The 15,881-nt window shown below is 42.8% G+C and overlaps 1 protein-coding gene across 6 annotated transcripts in view; it reads left to right on the top strand.

Annotated features, from left to right (window-relative positions):
* The first annotated feature begins 517 nt into the window (after positions 1-517).
* Positions 518-15,881, top strand: part of RNASEH2B (ribonuclease H2 subunit B) — a 63,476-nt gene continuing 48,112 nt past the window's right edge. For 4 of the 6 annotated variants that reach the window (XM_032874108.1, XM_032874112.1, XM_032874107.1 and 1 more), the window contains exon 1: positions 518-681. In XM_032874108.1, the coding sequence (XP_032729999.1) occupies positions 630-681 (52 nt within the window). In that variant the 5' untranslated portion in view covers positions 518-629. Of the gene's footprint in view, positions 682-11,028; positions 11,048-15,881 lie in introns of those variants that run through there. The other 2 variants (XM_032874111.1, XM_032874109.1) reach the window with 2 other exon arrangements.

The following is a 15,881-nucleotide window of genomic DNA, read 5'->3' on the forward strand; positions in this document are numbered from 1 at the left end:
GAACGCGACTGCTGAACAAGATACACTGACAAGAGCGACCTCAGGATTAGGATCGGATAGGGGTCGCCCTCAACAGGGAACCTGCTGCAGGCTCTTCCTCCCCGCCGGGTGGGCGCGAATGCTCCAGCCCTCCGGGGGTGGAGGTTCCTCTGTCCTGGGGCTCCGCTCCCCGGGGACCCGGGTCTCGCCCCGGCACTCTCCCCGCCGGCCGCGCCACCAGTCGGCGGGTCCAGGCGACCCCTCCCGCCGCCGCGTCCCAGGGCAGCCGCCCTGCGCGCCGCGTCACTCGGCGCCTTCGGCGAGCACCTACCACTGGCCGCGCCGCGGAGGGGAGAGGCCGCGACCCTTCCCCGGCCGGCGGGCGACGCGCCACCCCTCGGGTCGCCTCGGCCTGGAGCTAAATTTAAAAACTTAACCGGCGCAGCTGGCTGGCTCCGAAAACGAAAGTAATTTCGTCCCGCGGGCCGCCTCCCGGGCTCTGGCGGCGCCTCCGCGCGCCGCGCTCCCCGGAATAGACCCTTCTCCCGCCATTTTCCGCCGGCTCGTGGCAGGCCCCGCGCCCCGCGGGTGAGGCCTGCCGCCGCCGGGCCTGCAGGCGTCGGGCTCGCGCCCCGGAGAAGGCGGCTGGCATGGACTGCGGGAACGGGGCTCGCGCCCGGCAACACGTGTTCCTGCTGCCAGGTAAACACGGCCGCCCGCGACAGCAGCGCGCCTCGCCCGTCCTCTTGCTCGCCCCGCCCGGCCGGGCCCGAGAGCGCGGAGCGGCGGACGGGGACGGCGCACCGGCGGACGGGGACGGCGCACCGCCGGACTTCCACTTGGAGCGGCGCGGCGCGCCCCCGTCGGCCCTCGGCCCCCGCTGCCTGACGCACGCTCCCCAGCGGGTTGCGCCTCCCTGCGCGGTGCGTAGTGGTGCTGTGCGCCCCTCGGGCCCGGGTTCGGGACGGGATTCTTTCTCAGATTGTTGCTCCTCATCTTGGTCGCTCGTTACAGCTAGCTGCCGTTTTCACAACCCAAATGCGAAAGCGCAGAAACGGACCGAGCGTCTTGCCTCCACTAGGGTGGGCCGCAGGAGGGGCCCAGGCCTACGCGCAGCGACATGGGCTCACGGTCTCGGGTCACGCAGTGGGGCCCTGGAGTGTCTGCTTTGGGGTGCAGTTAGCTGTCCCTCACTCTTGCACTGGGCAGCTGGTCCAACCTCTGGGTTCCCACTGGATCGGATCCTGCACTTTTTTATAGGGCACCAGCCCTGGGCCAGGCCGTAGGTGGAGGGAAGGAGGCAGGAGGGAAGCCAGGTGGTGGTAGGGGTTAGGACAAAGGTGGTTCAAAGACATTCCGGGGGGTAGATCATGACAGGAATGCTGGAACCAGGCTTCAGCCACCCCCTGAGTGATGAGGAACCATTCGGTGTTTGCAGGGGCTTGGGATAATGGATAGTCAGTCAGTTTCCAAACATGATGGAGTCCAGTAAATGTCAGAATGAAAGGGGTTTGGGACTAGGGAGAGCAAGTTGGAGAAGTTTGACCCCATTATAGTAGATACATTGATATGATGGCATAACATTGGAAATAAGGAATATCCTTTGTTCACTGTATTTAATTTTAGATTTAGCTCAGTAAATGCATTATTTTTACAGCAGATAATACTCTGACGATGTGATAGTTACTCAGGAACCTAGACTTTTATGATGAATATTGAAAATTATTGAAAATGTGACAGTCTGCCAAGTATAATTTCTATATGTGTGTGTTTAACTTTTTCTCCCTTTATAAAGAGGTATAAACTGTACACAAATTTAAGTGTGCATTTCGGCGAATACACCCCTGTATTTTCATCATGTATACATATGTATATACCCCTGTAATGATACCCCAAGTCAAGATACAGAACTTTTCCAGCGAGCTCATGCCTGTTGTTAGATAGCCTTAGTAGCCTTTATACTGACCTCTGTCACTAGAGATTTGTTTTGCCTGTTTGGATAAGTGTGTACTCCTTTAGGTCTGGCTTCTTTTACTCAGCCTTATATCCCTAAAATTCATCCATATTGTGTCTAGCAGTGGTTTGGTTTTTCGGGTGGTTTGTGTTTTCATTGCTGTGTGTGTCTTACTGTATGAACTTTCATGTTTATTTCCTCTACGGTGGGTGGGCATTTGGAATGTTTCCACTTTGTAACTATTGTGAGTTATACTTCTAAGAACATGCTTTTATGAGGCTTTTGGTAGAAGGAGACACTCATTTCCCTGGGGCGCATATACCCAGGAGTGGAACTGCTGCTTCTAGGTACCTGTGTGTTCAGCTTTAGCAGATGCTGCTAAACGGTTTTCCGAAGTGGTTGTACCGATTTATACTCCCACCAGCGGTGTAGGAGAGTTCCCATTAGTCCATGTCCTCACTATAGATGTCTGTATATTAAAGCCATCAAAGCAAAATTCGGGGTTTTGGCCGAATCTAGCAAAGGCTTACCTGTAAACATGCTTTATGTTAGAAAAATCCTCTTGCTTTTGTTACATCAATTCAGTGAGATATTAAGGGCAGGAACTCTAATCATTCTTGCAGAATGAAGGGCATTCTTTTGATTCAGATACACACAAGGGCCGATGATACTTTGAGTTTCTTATTTTCTGTTTGATCGTTGTTCTGTTTGATCAATATTGACATTTTCATTCTTGAGGTGTGTTTGTAGCCTCACTGTATTAAACTCAAAAACCTTCAAAAATAGTTACATATTGATTGCATCCCTGACAATCCTGGGTTTGATGTGTTTACTGCAGCACTGTGAGAATTTCAGTCAGCTTCCTGTTCCAAGCGGAGATGTCCTATGACCTTTGAACTTACTGGAGTGGCTGAGCTGGCGGCTGCGGCCCGGTGTTATCAGGCAGGCAGGTTCTGAAACTCAACTTGTTTCCTGCTCCTGTCCTTCTAGCCGGCCTTTACTGCCACCTGCAGGCTTTGAGTGTACAAACATTGGTGGATTTTCCTGCCAGGCAACAATGCTTCTCAAACTGGAGGGCCTTCCTTGATCACCTGGGCAACTGGGCCCCACCCCCAGAGTATTTGATAATGTGGCTCTGGGAGGGGGCTCGGGAATGTGCATTTCAAACAAGTTCCCAGGTGATGCTGATGCTGCTGGTGTGCAGACACCACCAGGAAGCCCTGTACAGGGACAGCCCTTGGCAGTGGGCCGGGAGGCAGGATTGGCCAGCCTCAGGTTTAGCTCTCTTTGTGGGGGCCAGAATTAGTATCATCAGGGGTGCACATGGAAGCACAGGCTGTGAGGCCTGTCATCACAAATACACATTTGTTGTTGTTGTTGTCTCTAGCAGATGAGAAATCAGCCCCAGTAAGTTGTACGATTGAGAGAAGGAGAATACATCTTGGGTGGAGTGAGCACCATAGCTATAGTGAAGCTGGGCCCTAAAGAAAGAAAACAAAAATTTGTATAAGAATTTTTCAAAAGCATTTGGTGGAAGCAGTTTGTATTCAGTTTTAGAAAATTTCTGGGATCTGAAGAGCTTACTCTGCATACTGGAATATAAGCGCATTAGCTGAGAGGCAAATAGAACTTCAGAGATTTATCCATGAGACAAATGCACAGCCACTGGACCTTGGAATGATACTTCTTTCCCGCCATTTAATTCCCGTTTGTTTATCAAGTTGCCTACAATAACATTGTGTTATATGTTGAAGAATATATTAAAAAGCACTGTGTAGGCCTCTTATTTTCAATTTCTTTAGAGAAGTCGGATGTCCCAGAAAAACAAAAGCTGGAACTTGGAAGGGATACCTGTGAAGTAGTCCGACTTAGGGACTTGATTTTCATAGGCCAGTGGGGACAGAACTGCCTCCCGTTTAAGCAAGGTAGGCATCTCTTGTAGTTTGGAATGGTCTTAAATGTTTCTCCAAAATGGTCTGTGGGTACTACCCTATTTGCAGTTTTAGTTACTATAAGAGACCATCAACATCTCTGTTTTTTAGAATTTGGTGTAAGTTTCTATCCTTCTTTGCTGCCCCCAAAAGTAAAATTTTTTAAGTCATATTTTTTAACATTTTTAACATTTAACATTAAGACATATTTTAACATTTTAACATTTAAGTCATATTTTTTAACATTTTTTAACATTTTTTAACATTTTTTAACATTTAATATTTTTTAACATTTAATCACGTTTTCTACACTGGTCAGTTCTGCTGAGTTGAAATCTACCCTAATGTGAGAGGTGGGCTGGGAACAGGTCCACGGAGCCTAGTAGGGTACAAGATTGTGTGGATTGCTGGCATGGCTGAACCTTGTGACTGCATCAGCTCCAAGGAGATGTCAAAACATCGGGAAACCCTAATGTTGTGTGAAGGATAAAAGGAAGGACAGAAATGATCTCAGGACCACTAAATTCATCTGGGTTAGCTTGGTCTGAAAGCATGTCTGAGTCAGCCCCCTGATTAAACAGCCCCCCAGATCAAAGTAGACCACATCACATCTTCAGCTGTAGGCAAATTTTGCAATGACGTTATTCCCCTTTATCTCAAAAAAAAACACGTTGAAAAGTATTTTGAGGGAGAATCCTATTTGTTATTTATTTCCCCAGAGCATGAATAGTGCCTGCTTTTGTGAGGTTAGAGGATGGATTGCTTTTTGGAAATAAGAATCACAGGTGGTCTGCCTCCCTTAGTCATCCCAGATGACTTAAGGAGCCTTTTATGAGCGAGAGCATACATTCACAAATAATATCAGATTTGTCTCTCCAAATAGAATACAAAAATAGATTTGAAAGCATTGTATGAATGCAGGCTTTAGAACTATGTTCTAATTAAATGATTGAAAAAGAAATCAAATTGAAAAAGCAAAACTGATTTTCCTATTTAAGGGTAGAGACAATTTACATTAATGTTATTTCCGATTAGAGTCCTATAGCTTTTTTGTAAGCCCACAAGAAGCACCTCTTATTTGGAAAAAAGTAACAGTTGAAAGTATGTGGTAAAGGAAGAATTGCTATAGATCTAAATGACTTTTCAGTGACCCTAAAGACAGTATGTATAACTGTATACAAGGTACATACAGTACATATAACTGTATACAAGGTACATACAGTACATATAACTGTATGTACAAGGCACAAGGTTAATCTCAGAAGAAAAATGTCGGTGGGTTTTTTTGTTCTTGGGCAACATTGTTTGCGTGCGTGCGTGTTTGTGTTTGGAAATCCAGCCTGTGAGCTGAAAGTTTCCTTACTTTCAAAAGAGCTTATTCACAGGGGAGGAAACTGTACTTAGCTGGGTGAGGGACGGGGAACAATTCAAGTGCTGATTGTAGACAACCTCTGAGTAGTGAAGCTCAGCTTCTTGGAAGATATGTCTTTTGCTGATAGTCTTCTGCAGGCCTTCTGCGGGGTGGGAGTCTCTAAACTCCCCCGCATGGAGCATGTGTAGTATTTCCCACACAAATCCTGAGGCTGGTTTTGTCTTTACAAAGTTGTTTTTGGTGGGAGCCCCACTGACCTTTCTTAGATGGTCATTAGATCTGCTCCCTTTGCTTGCGGAGCACATTCTGGAGGGGATGGGCTTAGTCAGTTGTCAGTTGGTATGATGAAGCTGAGCCTGATGCTGTCCTGCTAGTAATTGTTCTAAAAGATTTAGGACACTTACAAGAACTTGTAACTCTCATGTATTTATCCTCTGAGGCAGAAATAAATTTTCATAAAACAAGAGTAAGAAATGTTTTATTTTTTTTTCATTTGAGCATAGTTAACACATGATGTTACCTTGGTTTCAGGTATACAACATAATAATTCAACAACTCTGTACCTATGTCATTCTCACCACAACTGTAGCTACCATCTGTCATCATGCAAGGCTGTTACAATACCACTGACTCTGTACTTTCTAGCTGTACCTTTTATCCCCATGACTTAACTCATTCCATAACTGAAAGCCTGTATCTCCCTCTCCCCTTCACGCATTTTGCCCTTCTCCCCACCTCCCCTCTTGTGGTGACCATCAGTTTGTTCTCTGTATTTATAGGTCAGAGGTTTATAGGTTGTTTTTTTGTTGTTGTTTTTTATAGGTTGTTTATTTTGTTTTGTTTTTATATTCCACATATAAGTGAAATCATGGTATTTTTCTCTGTCTGACTTACTTCATTTAGTGTAAAACGCTCTAGGTCCATCCATAGCAAAATCTTCTCCTTTTTATGGCTGAGTAATATTCAGTTTTGTGTGTGTGTGTGTGTGTGTGTGTGTTGAGATACCATCTTCCTCTTTATACATTCATCTACTGATAGACACTTAGATTCCATATCTTGGCTATTATAAATAATGCTGCAATAAACATAGGGATAGTCATAACAACATTTTTTTAGATATGTCTCCTATGGTAAGAGAAACAAAAGCACATCAAAATAAAAAGCTTTTTTAAAAAATTTTGACTGCCTCAAAGTAAAAACCTTCTGCATAGTGAAGGAAACCCATCAAACAAAGCAACCTAGTGAAAGGAGAATATATTTGCAAACATTATATCCAATAAGGGGTTAATTTCCAAAATATATAAAGAACTTCTATAACTCAACATAAAATAAACCTCAAATAATTTGATCAAAAAATGGGCAGAAGACCTGAATAGACACTTTTCCAGAGAAGACATCCAGGTGGCCAAAAGATACAGGAAAAGGTGCTCAACATCACTCATCATCAGGGAAATGCAAAGCAAAACCACCATGAGATATCCCCTTACCTTTACAGAATGGCTACAATCAAAAAGAGGAAATAATAAGTGTTGATGAGGAGGTGGAGAAAAAGAACCCCCGTGCACTGTTGATGGGAATGCCTTTAAGGTGGTGCAGCCCCTGTGAAAAACAGGATGGAGGTTCCTCAAAAAGTTTGAAGTAGGACTACCATATGATCTAGTAATTCTAGTACTGGGTATTTACCTAAATAAAACATAATGTTTAATTTGAATAGCAGAAAAGGAGCTGCATGGATTTCCCCCATATCCTCTAAGCTTTCACCATGATAACAAACAACTCATCAGTATTTTCTAACGTGTTATAATAAAACACAGCTAAAACTGGGCTTGTGCTTTTTCTTGGATCCATGTCCTCCGACAAGTTGCATCCTCTTTGTAAAGTCTCCATTTCTTCATCTTTACAGTGGGGAGCACAGTCCCAGTCTCCAAAGGTCTTCCTTGCACCCCAAGCTCTTAGCCCCAGACTTGGGACAGAGTAAGCATTGAATAAACATTCACTGAAAGGAAAAATGTCTCACATTCCAGTTTTTTCCTCTAGTCTTTGTTACACTGCCCTTTGTCCTCCTTTTCCACTTCTGTCCAAATTCTAGCCTTTCTTCAAGGCTCATTCGACTTTAATTTCCACAAAGCTAAGCTATTGTATGGATCACAAAATGAATTCCAGTATTCTTAAATTTTTCTCATTTTTCTGTTTCTGCCTTTTATTTCACTATGTACTCATACTACTTATTCACTGTAACACTCACTAAAATACTGAGGGATATTGGGGTTATACAATGTCTCTTTCTTTGAATGCCCAGTGACTTTGGGTCTGCCTAGACCTCTGGCTGCTCTTCTCCACATTCTCTGCCTGGCAAATGCCTCCTTATCCTTTAAAGTCAGCCCATGGCTCTTCCAAGACATCTTCCCTCTGAGCCTCCCCACTGTTAGTGTGCAAGCTAGTGGTACCTCTTCGACCTATCTATGCATTTCATCATAATTATTCAATTCACTATCTTTTGGGGGTGTGTGGAGCAGGGCTTAAATTCACGAACCTGAGATCATGACCTAAGCTAAAATCAAGAGTTGGACACTTAACCAACTGTGCCACCCAGGTTCCCCAGTTCGTTATCATTTTCATATAAAGATGTATTGAACCCCCAATACATGCCAGCGGCTGGAGAGAATCCAGGTGTGTACGTCCTGCGTCACCACCATTGGCTTCTGAATGCTGGGCGCCTTGGCCTTAAGCTTCAGAGCCCATCCTTGCCCAGTGTCTCTGGAAGCAGAGTATGCCACTTAGGACTTCCAGCCTTTTTTTTCAGAAGTCCTTTGTATGTGCCTTTTAAATATTTTTAAAAGGTAACTTTACTTTCCAGGTATGACTGTTGCTAAAGTGGAATGGGCTGTGTGCTGAAAGAGTCAGATCTATATGTTCTGAGGACTGTTTTATTATCTGCCCCTAGAACAACTAGGATCCAAGTTGGCCAAAGTCTGTAGCCAGAGCTGATTTCCTGCAGAAGCCTAAGGCATTTGTTGAGGCTCTGCTGTATCTGTTGCTCAATTTCGAGCACTTAAATCTTCATTTAGAGGGGCACCTGGGTGGCTCAGTGGGTTAAAGCCTCTGCCTTTGGCTCGGGTCGTGATCCTGGGGTCCTGGGATCGAGCCCCACGTTGGGTACTCTGCTCGGTGGGGAGCCTGCTTCCCCCCCTCTCTCTCTGCCTGCTTGTGACACCTCTCTCTCTCTCTCTCTCTCTGTCAAATAAAAAAAAAATCTTAAATCTTCATTTAGACATTTTTCTCCCAATATTTTTTTTAGTAACTTCTTTTTATTTTCTTCATTTTAAAGATTTTATTTATTTATTTATTTATTTGAGAGAAGAGAATGAGAGGGGGGAGGGTCAGAGGGAGAAGCAGACTGCCCACTGAGTAGGAAGCTCGAAGCAGGACTCGATCCTGCGTCTCCAGGATCATGACCCAAACCAAAAGCAGTTGCTTAACCAAATGAGCCACCCAGGTGCCCAGTAACTTCTTTTATTAGAATAGTAATATATACCCTTTAATAAGACACAAAAATATAAAGAAGAAAATTATCTATCATCTTGCCACTGGGAAATACCAATTTTGGAAATATTTCTTTCCAGTTTTTTTATCCTGTGTGTATCCCAGTATGAAGTCAGTGTTCTTAATTTTTTTTCTCATTTTTCTATTTTTACCCATATTTCACTATTTACTCTTTCTACATGCAAGTTTATTTCTATTGTAACAAATATACCAAATAAGTACTACTTCACAGCATACATATTTTGGATGGATTATCTTTAAGAGTGGGTAAAGACTGAAAATACAAATGGATGCCAGAAGGTGAGCATAAATTCACCGAACCCTAGCAGACACAATGGCATGTTGGGATTTCTTAAAAGCCATCCGAGGTTGATTTTTTAGGACAACCATGACCTCCTGCAAACATCCATTGGGGCGCTTGCCATAAATAATATGACAGTTTGAATGGACCATGAGTCAGTCTGCCTTGGTATGGCAATTACTGTTTGCTTCACGTAGAGTCAGTCTGTCCAACTTGTGTTACAAAACCTGGCCTGTACTCCTTTAGGAGTTTCCTAGCTGGGTCATCTCTTCCTAGGAAGGGCCAGCTGGGTGGCAGGGGCAGGGCGGAGAGTCTGAGAACATCGGAAACACGCCTCGCAGCACCAGGAGGTCCAGAGTGTCTGCCTCTCTTGAGAGTTCACTTCCTCTTCTCAAACCAGCTTCCTCCACTTCGTGGAAAACAGGCTGCACATTGCACCAGCCTCAGATCTCTCCTGGTGTCTCCTGGGAGAAGCTGCCCCTCTTCTCTTGTCTCTAGTTTTAAGACAGCCTTCTGACTCGCCCCTCTGATCTCTCATGCAAGCCCAGCCTCACCCTCCAATAGCTGTAGCCTTGAGGGCCAGCTCCACTACAGCACCAGGTGGGACTGGGAGGACGGAGCGGTACCTGAGGGTAAGGAGCGCTTCTCCAGAAGAAGGCAAGGCAAGGCTCAGCAGCACAAAGCCAGCCGCGGCCTGCACTCACCAGTGTGCAGGGCTTGTCTCAGCCGAGCCTGCGCAGCTTCTCAGGGACTAGTGGTCTCTCTGACTGGGTGGCAGACAGGTGGGGCAGTTCCTCCTTTTACCCAGGGTTTATGTAATTTTTAGGAAGTCCATCTTCTAGGGTCTGTATCTTCTAGCCCCTATACCTTCGCACTACACTTCAATGTATGTTACTGTAGCTGACCTTCTCCGTGGCCTTGGGAAGTAGTCAAGGCAAGCTTTATTATCACCATTTTACAAGACTTTGAGAAGTCAGATCATCTGACCAACACTCAACAGGAATGAAATGGCTGAGATTCCAGGCTCTCCCCGGTCCTCTGGGACCACTGCCGTGTGCCAGAGGTCACTCTGCTGACTAAATGGTGCTTCCTCACCAGGGTGGGAGAGCTAGGAGGATCAGAAAGGGCTGGGGTTCCCTCTCTCGTCAGGTTGATGACCAGGGACCAAGCACACCTCCTATTCTGGAGCCAGCCTGGTTATGGTTGGACATCCCAGTCAGGTCTGTCCTTTCAACCCCTCCAGAATTTTCCTGCTTCCTAGATATTTTGAGAGCTCCATCTTGATGTATTGTCAGTCTCTGTGGCTCTGAATTGACTGCACACCTAAATTTTTTTCATCAGTTTCTTCTTTAGCACAGAGACCGATCCCAAAAACATGGCTATGGGTAGGGGCAGCCCCAAGAAAATGGAGATTTAATCTTCTCTGGTTTTGGTGAAGGCCAGTTTTCACTTTTTATTTTTTCTTCTCTCTTCAAAGCTTCAAAATTAAAAAGATACTCTTAGAGGAGCCCATAACTTGAAAATTATTTTTTCTGGTGCATGCCTCTCTCTAGCTTTCTTGGTTTGCCTCCTGTAGTGTTCAAGGAAGCTGAAAGCTTCAAAGCCAGGAACATGACCCAGATCTCTTTGATGGCAGTGGTAACATCTTGGGAAGGGAAGACATAGAGTTAATGCTGAAATTGGCATTCCTGGAAGTAGCAAGTGACTTGAAAATTATGCTGACTTGTCTTGCATGCATTGTATTTGTGACCTAACCAAGTGTTTCCAAGGAGCTCTCCCTGGCAATGGAACAGACGGAACCAAGGGGCTTGAATGTGTTCTAATGGCCGATGACTACAGAAAATGAACTGGAACCTATTTAGATCACTGTATTGCATGAGCATGAGAGTGATGTTCTCATTTTTTTTTCCCCCTATTGGACCTTCTTAAGAAAATGGAATACCCTTGCTACGGTATCTAAAAATAAAGTAAGTGATGCTTTGATGTCTGTTCTTTCTTTTCCATGTAACAGTGGGTGTGTGTTTCTCAGAGCTTATCTGCTGTGTGCCAGAAATCAGACAGGGCCATGAACAAATGTCCATTGCTTCCAAGTCATAAGAACACTTGGCAAAAAGGTGACTTTCCCTCCAGTCTCATGTCTTTGAACTTTAAATGATACGGAGAAACTTGTCTTAACCAAGAGAGGGATAAGAAAGACCTGCCAAGTTTAAACATTGGTTGATAACTAACTTCATATCAGCTGTACAACCCATACCATGTAGTCTGAAGATGAAAAATAATGTTCTCTTTTGCCTTCTACAAGAGCTCCTGACTAAATTGCCGGTGTTACAGAATGGTTAAGTCCATGCCTTGATCCACACTGTGTACTCAGGTTATCGCAGAAATCTCGGGGGTGTATGTGGCTATGTATGGGATATTGCATTCTCTAACAGGAAGATCAGTTTCCCTTTCTCACATTTGGTCAAGCTTGACTCTATCTGGTTATCACTTGAGGTTTCTTGTGTCCCTCAACAGATTTCTCTCATCCTTTATTTATGTCTCTTTTGATCCAACTCTTTTCTCTTTCTCGCTTTCCCGTTTTCCTTCTGCTGCATGCAACCCTGGCAGTGTGGGTTTCTGGCCGCACTAAAGTGAGGGCAGCTGACTGGATGACTTTCTGGTCCTCAAGGCCGGGCAGGACACAGAGGAGACAGAGGAGTCTGGGACATCTGTGTTGTGAGAGAAGAGTTGTACGAGCTAGTTCTTGCACTTCAGAGCTGCAGCTTCTGTTTTTTGAGTTGAGACGGATGAGATGGGAGAGTAAGAGTTTCTCTGAAGTATCATAGTTTAAACTGTTGGTTGCCTGAGTTTATTCTTGGCTCTACGTACAGTTAAATAGCTCTGCGACCTGGTTTCTTAACATTGGGAAACTTTCTCACGCAAAAAAGTGGGAATCCCAAATAGTACCTACTTCATAGAGCTGTTATAAGGATAATATTATGTAACTTATATCAAGGATATTGCCCAGTGTGTAGTAAATGCCCAGTACATATTAGCCACTATTCGTTGTTTTACATTCATTGGACACAGTTGTCTCTTTATCGCTGGTGTGTTTTCTTTAAAGTTCAAATGTCAGGAAAGAAGCAATCAGACTTTCCTTTCTGTTGAGGTACTTAGATCAGGATGGTAAACAGATGGAAGATTTGCTGCTAGAGTTAATGGTGACCAGTGGGACATAAAATTGGACTTTTATAGAAAACACAAAGACTGCGAGAAAACTGCTATGGAATTGGTTAGGCCTAAGAAGCTAGACTGGCAGGGCTAGAGACTGTTGGGAAGTTTAAGATATTTCTGAGTCTGAAATGACTGAAAAGACTGAGTACCTGCTTCTGATTTGTCTGAATTATTTTATTTTTGTGAAAACACTCTTTTGGCCAGCATGGCTTATGTCTTCTCTTCTGTAAGAGAAAACAGTTAAAGAAAAAAAAAAGAAGAAGAAGAAGAAGAAAGAAAAGAAAAGAAAGAAAGAAAATGTAAAGCCTACTCTTAAAAAAATATATAATTTGAAGTCTTACTTTATTCAGCATAGTTTTAGAAGAAGGTGTTTCATATAAGTCAATTTTCTAGATAAATGAAGTTTAGCTTGTTAAGTATCAAAACTTGTTTTACCATTTCTTACTGAGCTTTTTCTAAAATCAAAGAACACATTCATGTAACATTTGTTGAGTATGTCACATATGCCAAAAACTGGGTATTTTACTATATACAATCTTAATTTTCACACGTAAAATACATTATATTTGGGGCTTTAAAAAAAAATATCCCAGTCCTAATGTAATCTCTTCTTGGAAAGCTAATTGTTAGGTCATTAGATAATTTTGTGCTTAGAATTTCGTCAGCTTTTATACTTTCATCTTATTATTCCCTACATATTCTTAGTGTTTCCATATTATTGAGAGAAAGAAAACTGGTTTTCAACTGAGTGCTTATTACCTATTCTAGGCACTTTCACATATATTTAAGCATAAGAAAAACCTATAAAATAATTATTATTATGCACATTTTATAAATGAGGCAACTGAGGCAACAGAGTCTGAGTATCATGCCCAAGCTCATACTGCTTAGAAGAAGGGGAGCTATCTAGAGATTATGGACCTCTCTGTCTCCAGATCTTGTGCTCTTTCTATGCAGACATTATCAAGAAATAGGCCTCAACTAAAACTAGGTTAATAGAGGAGAAGCCTTCACCACACTCCCACTCTCTTACTCTTCAGATTCCTTCCCATTATTCTAAAAACAGATTTTTTTTCTTCCTTAATTAATTTAGCTATCCTTTAGCTATGCTAGATGTAGGTAAAAGTTAGAAAAAAGATGGAGCTTCTAAGCCTTTGGATGAGAAACTGGTCCATGGGATGATACAGGATTTTCCAGATTTAAATGAAAATTAAAAAAAAAATAAAAACACAACAACAACAGCAAAGACCCTTAACTTTCATAGAGCCTTTAATTTATAGTCACAAGTAATTTTGTGTGCCTAAGGCCAGGTGTAGACTAAAGAATTTATCAGAAGTCTTATAGCAATATGAGTTCTTTACTTATGCCTAGCCATCAAAATCCAGTGGGGGGGTAAATCCTCCATAAAAGCAATGAAAACATTGGCAAAGATGGCCAAAATCAACCTTTTCAAAACTCTTGAAATTAGCCAAAGTCTTCCAACAATCTGAGAAGTGTTTATTCAGGAAAAACTGCTGAATCTCATTAAGCAGTCTTTGTGGCATTGTAACTTGAACTGCTCACATATCCCTCTCTTCAGGTCTACAGTAACCTTGAAAAATAGCAGTCTTGCAAACATGGTGCTTGTAAAAACCAGCAGCATTGCAACCATTGGGCTGTACAGGCCTCATTTGGAGCTTCTTAAGAAGTCCCATTCCCAGAGCATTGTCCCTGTTTGACCTGTCTTGCAGTTCCCTGGAAAAGCTTGATTGGAGCTTAGAACTTGCTCTTCAGGAAATATCTTGTCCTCAGGGCATTTGTCAAAAATGATCAGTGGCAATTGTTTAATAGATCAGCTGCTGAGGGGGCAATAGCAGTTGGGCAAATAAGGACCTGGTCAAAAACTTAGAAGTGAGACATGAGGATAAGGTATCTCCCTAAGGGACTTTTAGAAGCTCTGACATAGTCCTAGGAAATTAAAAGACTGAGCACATATTCAGGACTGTGTGCATGCCCAGGAAAGTCCTGACAAGGCCCTAATCTCTCGCCTCTGACTGATTTTGAGGTCCTAGCAAGCAGTTAATAAAAGCTAAGGCAGAAGTTTAAATTACTCGAGTGTTGCAGGCATATCCCAAAACACATGCAGAATTCCTCAGCAAGTGTTGGGAGGCTGATTTGTTCAAAACATTTAAGAAATCTCAGGCTAATCATTAGCTATCCAGTAAACTAACTGAGGCAACAGTGGTTACAGAGAATACAGACTTTGTAGGATTAGTCCAGGAAGGTCACTAAACAAATAGCAACAACTGCAATGATGACAAAAAACAGCAACAACAATAAATCTTGGAGAGTTGGGGTAGGGGAGTCTGATTTCCAGAATTGTCACATTAATTATTATATTTCTAATATGTCTAGTTTTTTTGTTTGTTTGTTTGTTTTTTATTTAAAGGTGTGGGACACCTGAAGAAAAAGGAAGGTAGGTTTATACACAGGAGAAAAAAAGTAGTAAATAAAACCTGTCCCTGAGGGGGCCAAGTTGTTGGACTTACTCTGCAAAGATTTTAATCAGCTATTAAAAATATATTTAAAGAACTAAAGCAAAATATGTCTTAAAAATTAATGGGAAATATGATAATGAAACCTTACAAAATAGAGTATATCAATAAAGAGAAATATAAATTTATAAAGAATATATAAATTCTGGAGTGGAAAAGTACAATAATTGAAATGAAAAATTCATTAGTAGGCTCAATAGCATATTTGGACTGGCAGAGAAGAGAAACAGCAAACTTGAAGACAGGTCAATTAAGATTAGCTGGACTGAGGAACAGAAAGAAAAAAAGCAGTAAGAAAATAGAACATAATCTCATATACCTGTGGTACACCACCAAGCACACCAACATATGTATGGAGGAGGTCCAGAAGGATAAGAGAGAGAAAAAGGAGCAAAAAGAATATTTGAAGATTGGACAAACACCTCCCAAATTTGATGAAAAACATTACATATTCAAGAACCTCAATAAACTCCAAGTAAGATAAACTGAAAGAGATCCATACCTACACACACATAGACTGTCAAATGATAAAGACAAAGAGAATCTTAAAAGTAGCAAGAGAATATGACTTATCAAGTACAGAGATCCTCAATAAAATAAACCGCTGACTTCTCATTAGAAATCATAGAGGCCAGAAGTTAATTGGAGAGCATGTTCAAGATACTGAAAGAAAACGATACTGAACCAAGAATTCTAGATCTGGCAAAACCATCTTTCAAAACTGAGGGAGAGGGGCGCTTGGGTGGCTCAGTCAGTTAAGCATCTGCCTTTGGTTCAGGTCACAATCCTGGAGTCCCAGGATTAAGCCCAGCATTGGGCTCCCTGCTCAGGGGGAGTCTGCTTCTCCCTTTCCCTCTGCCTCTCCCCTGACTCGTGCTTGCTCTTCTCTCTCTCTCCCTCAGTCTCTCTCAAATAAATAAATAAAATCTTAAAAAAAAAAAAAAAACAACTGAGGGAAAAACTAAGGCATTCTCAGATACAGAAGAACTGAGGGAATTCATCACTAGCAAACTTGACCCTCAAAAATCATGAAGGGAGTCCTTCAGATTGAAAG

This window comes from Lontra canadensis, unplaced genomic scaffold (assembly GCF_010015895.1).
Source record: "Lontra canadensis isolate GAN:19392208 unplaced genomic scaffold, GSC_riverotter_1.0 scaffold51, whole genome shotgun sequence".
NCBI classification, from domain to species: domain Eukaryota; kingdom Metazoa; phylum Chordata; class Mammalia; order Carnivora; family Mustelidae; genus Lontra; species Lontra canadensis.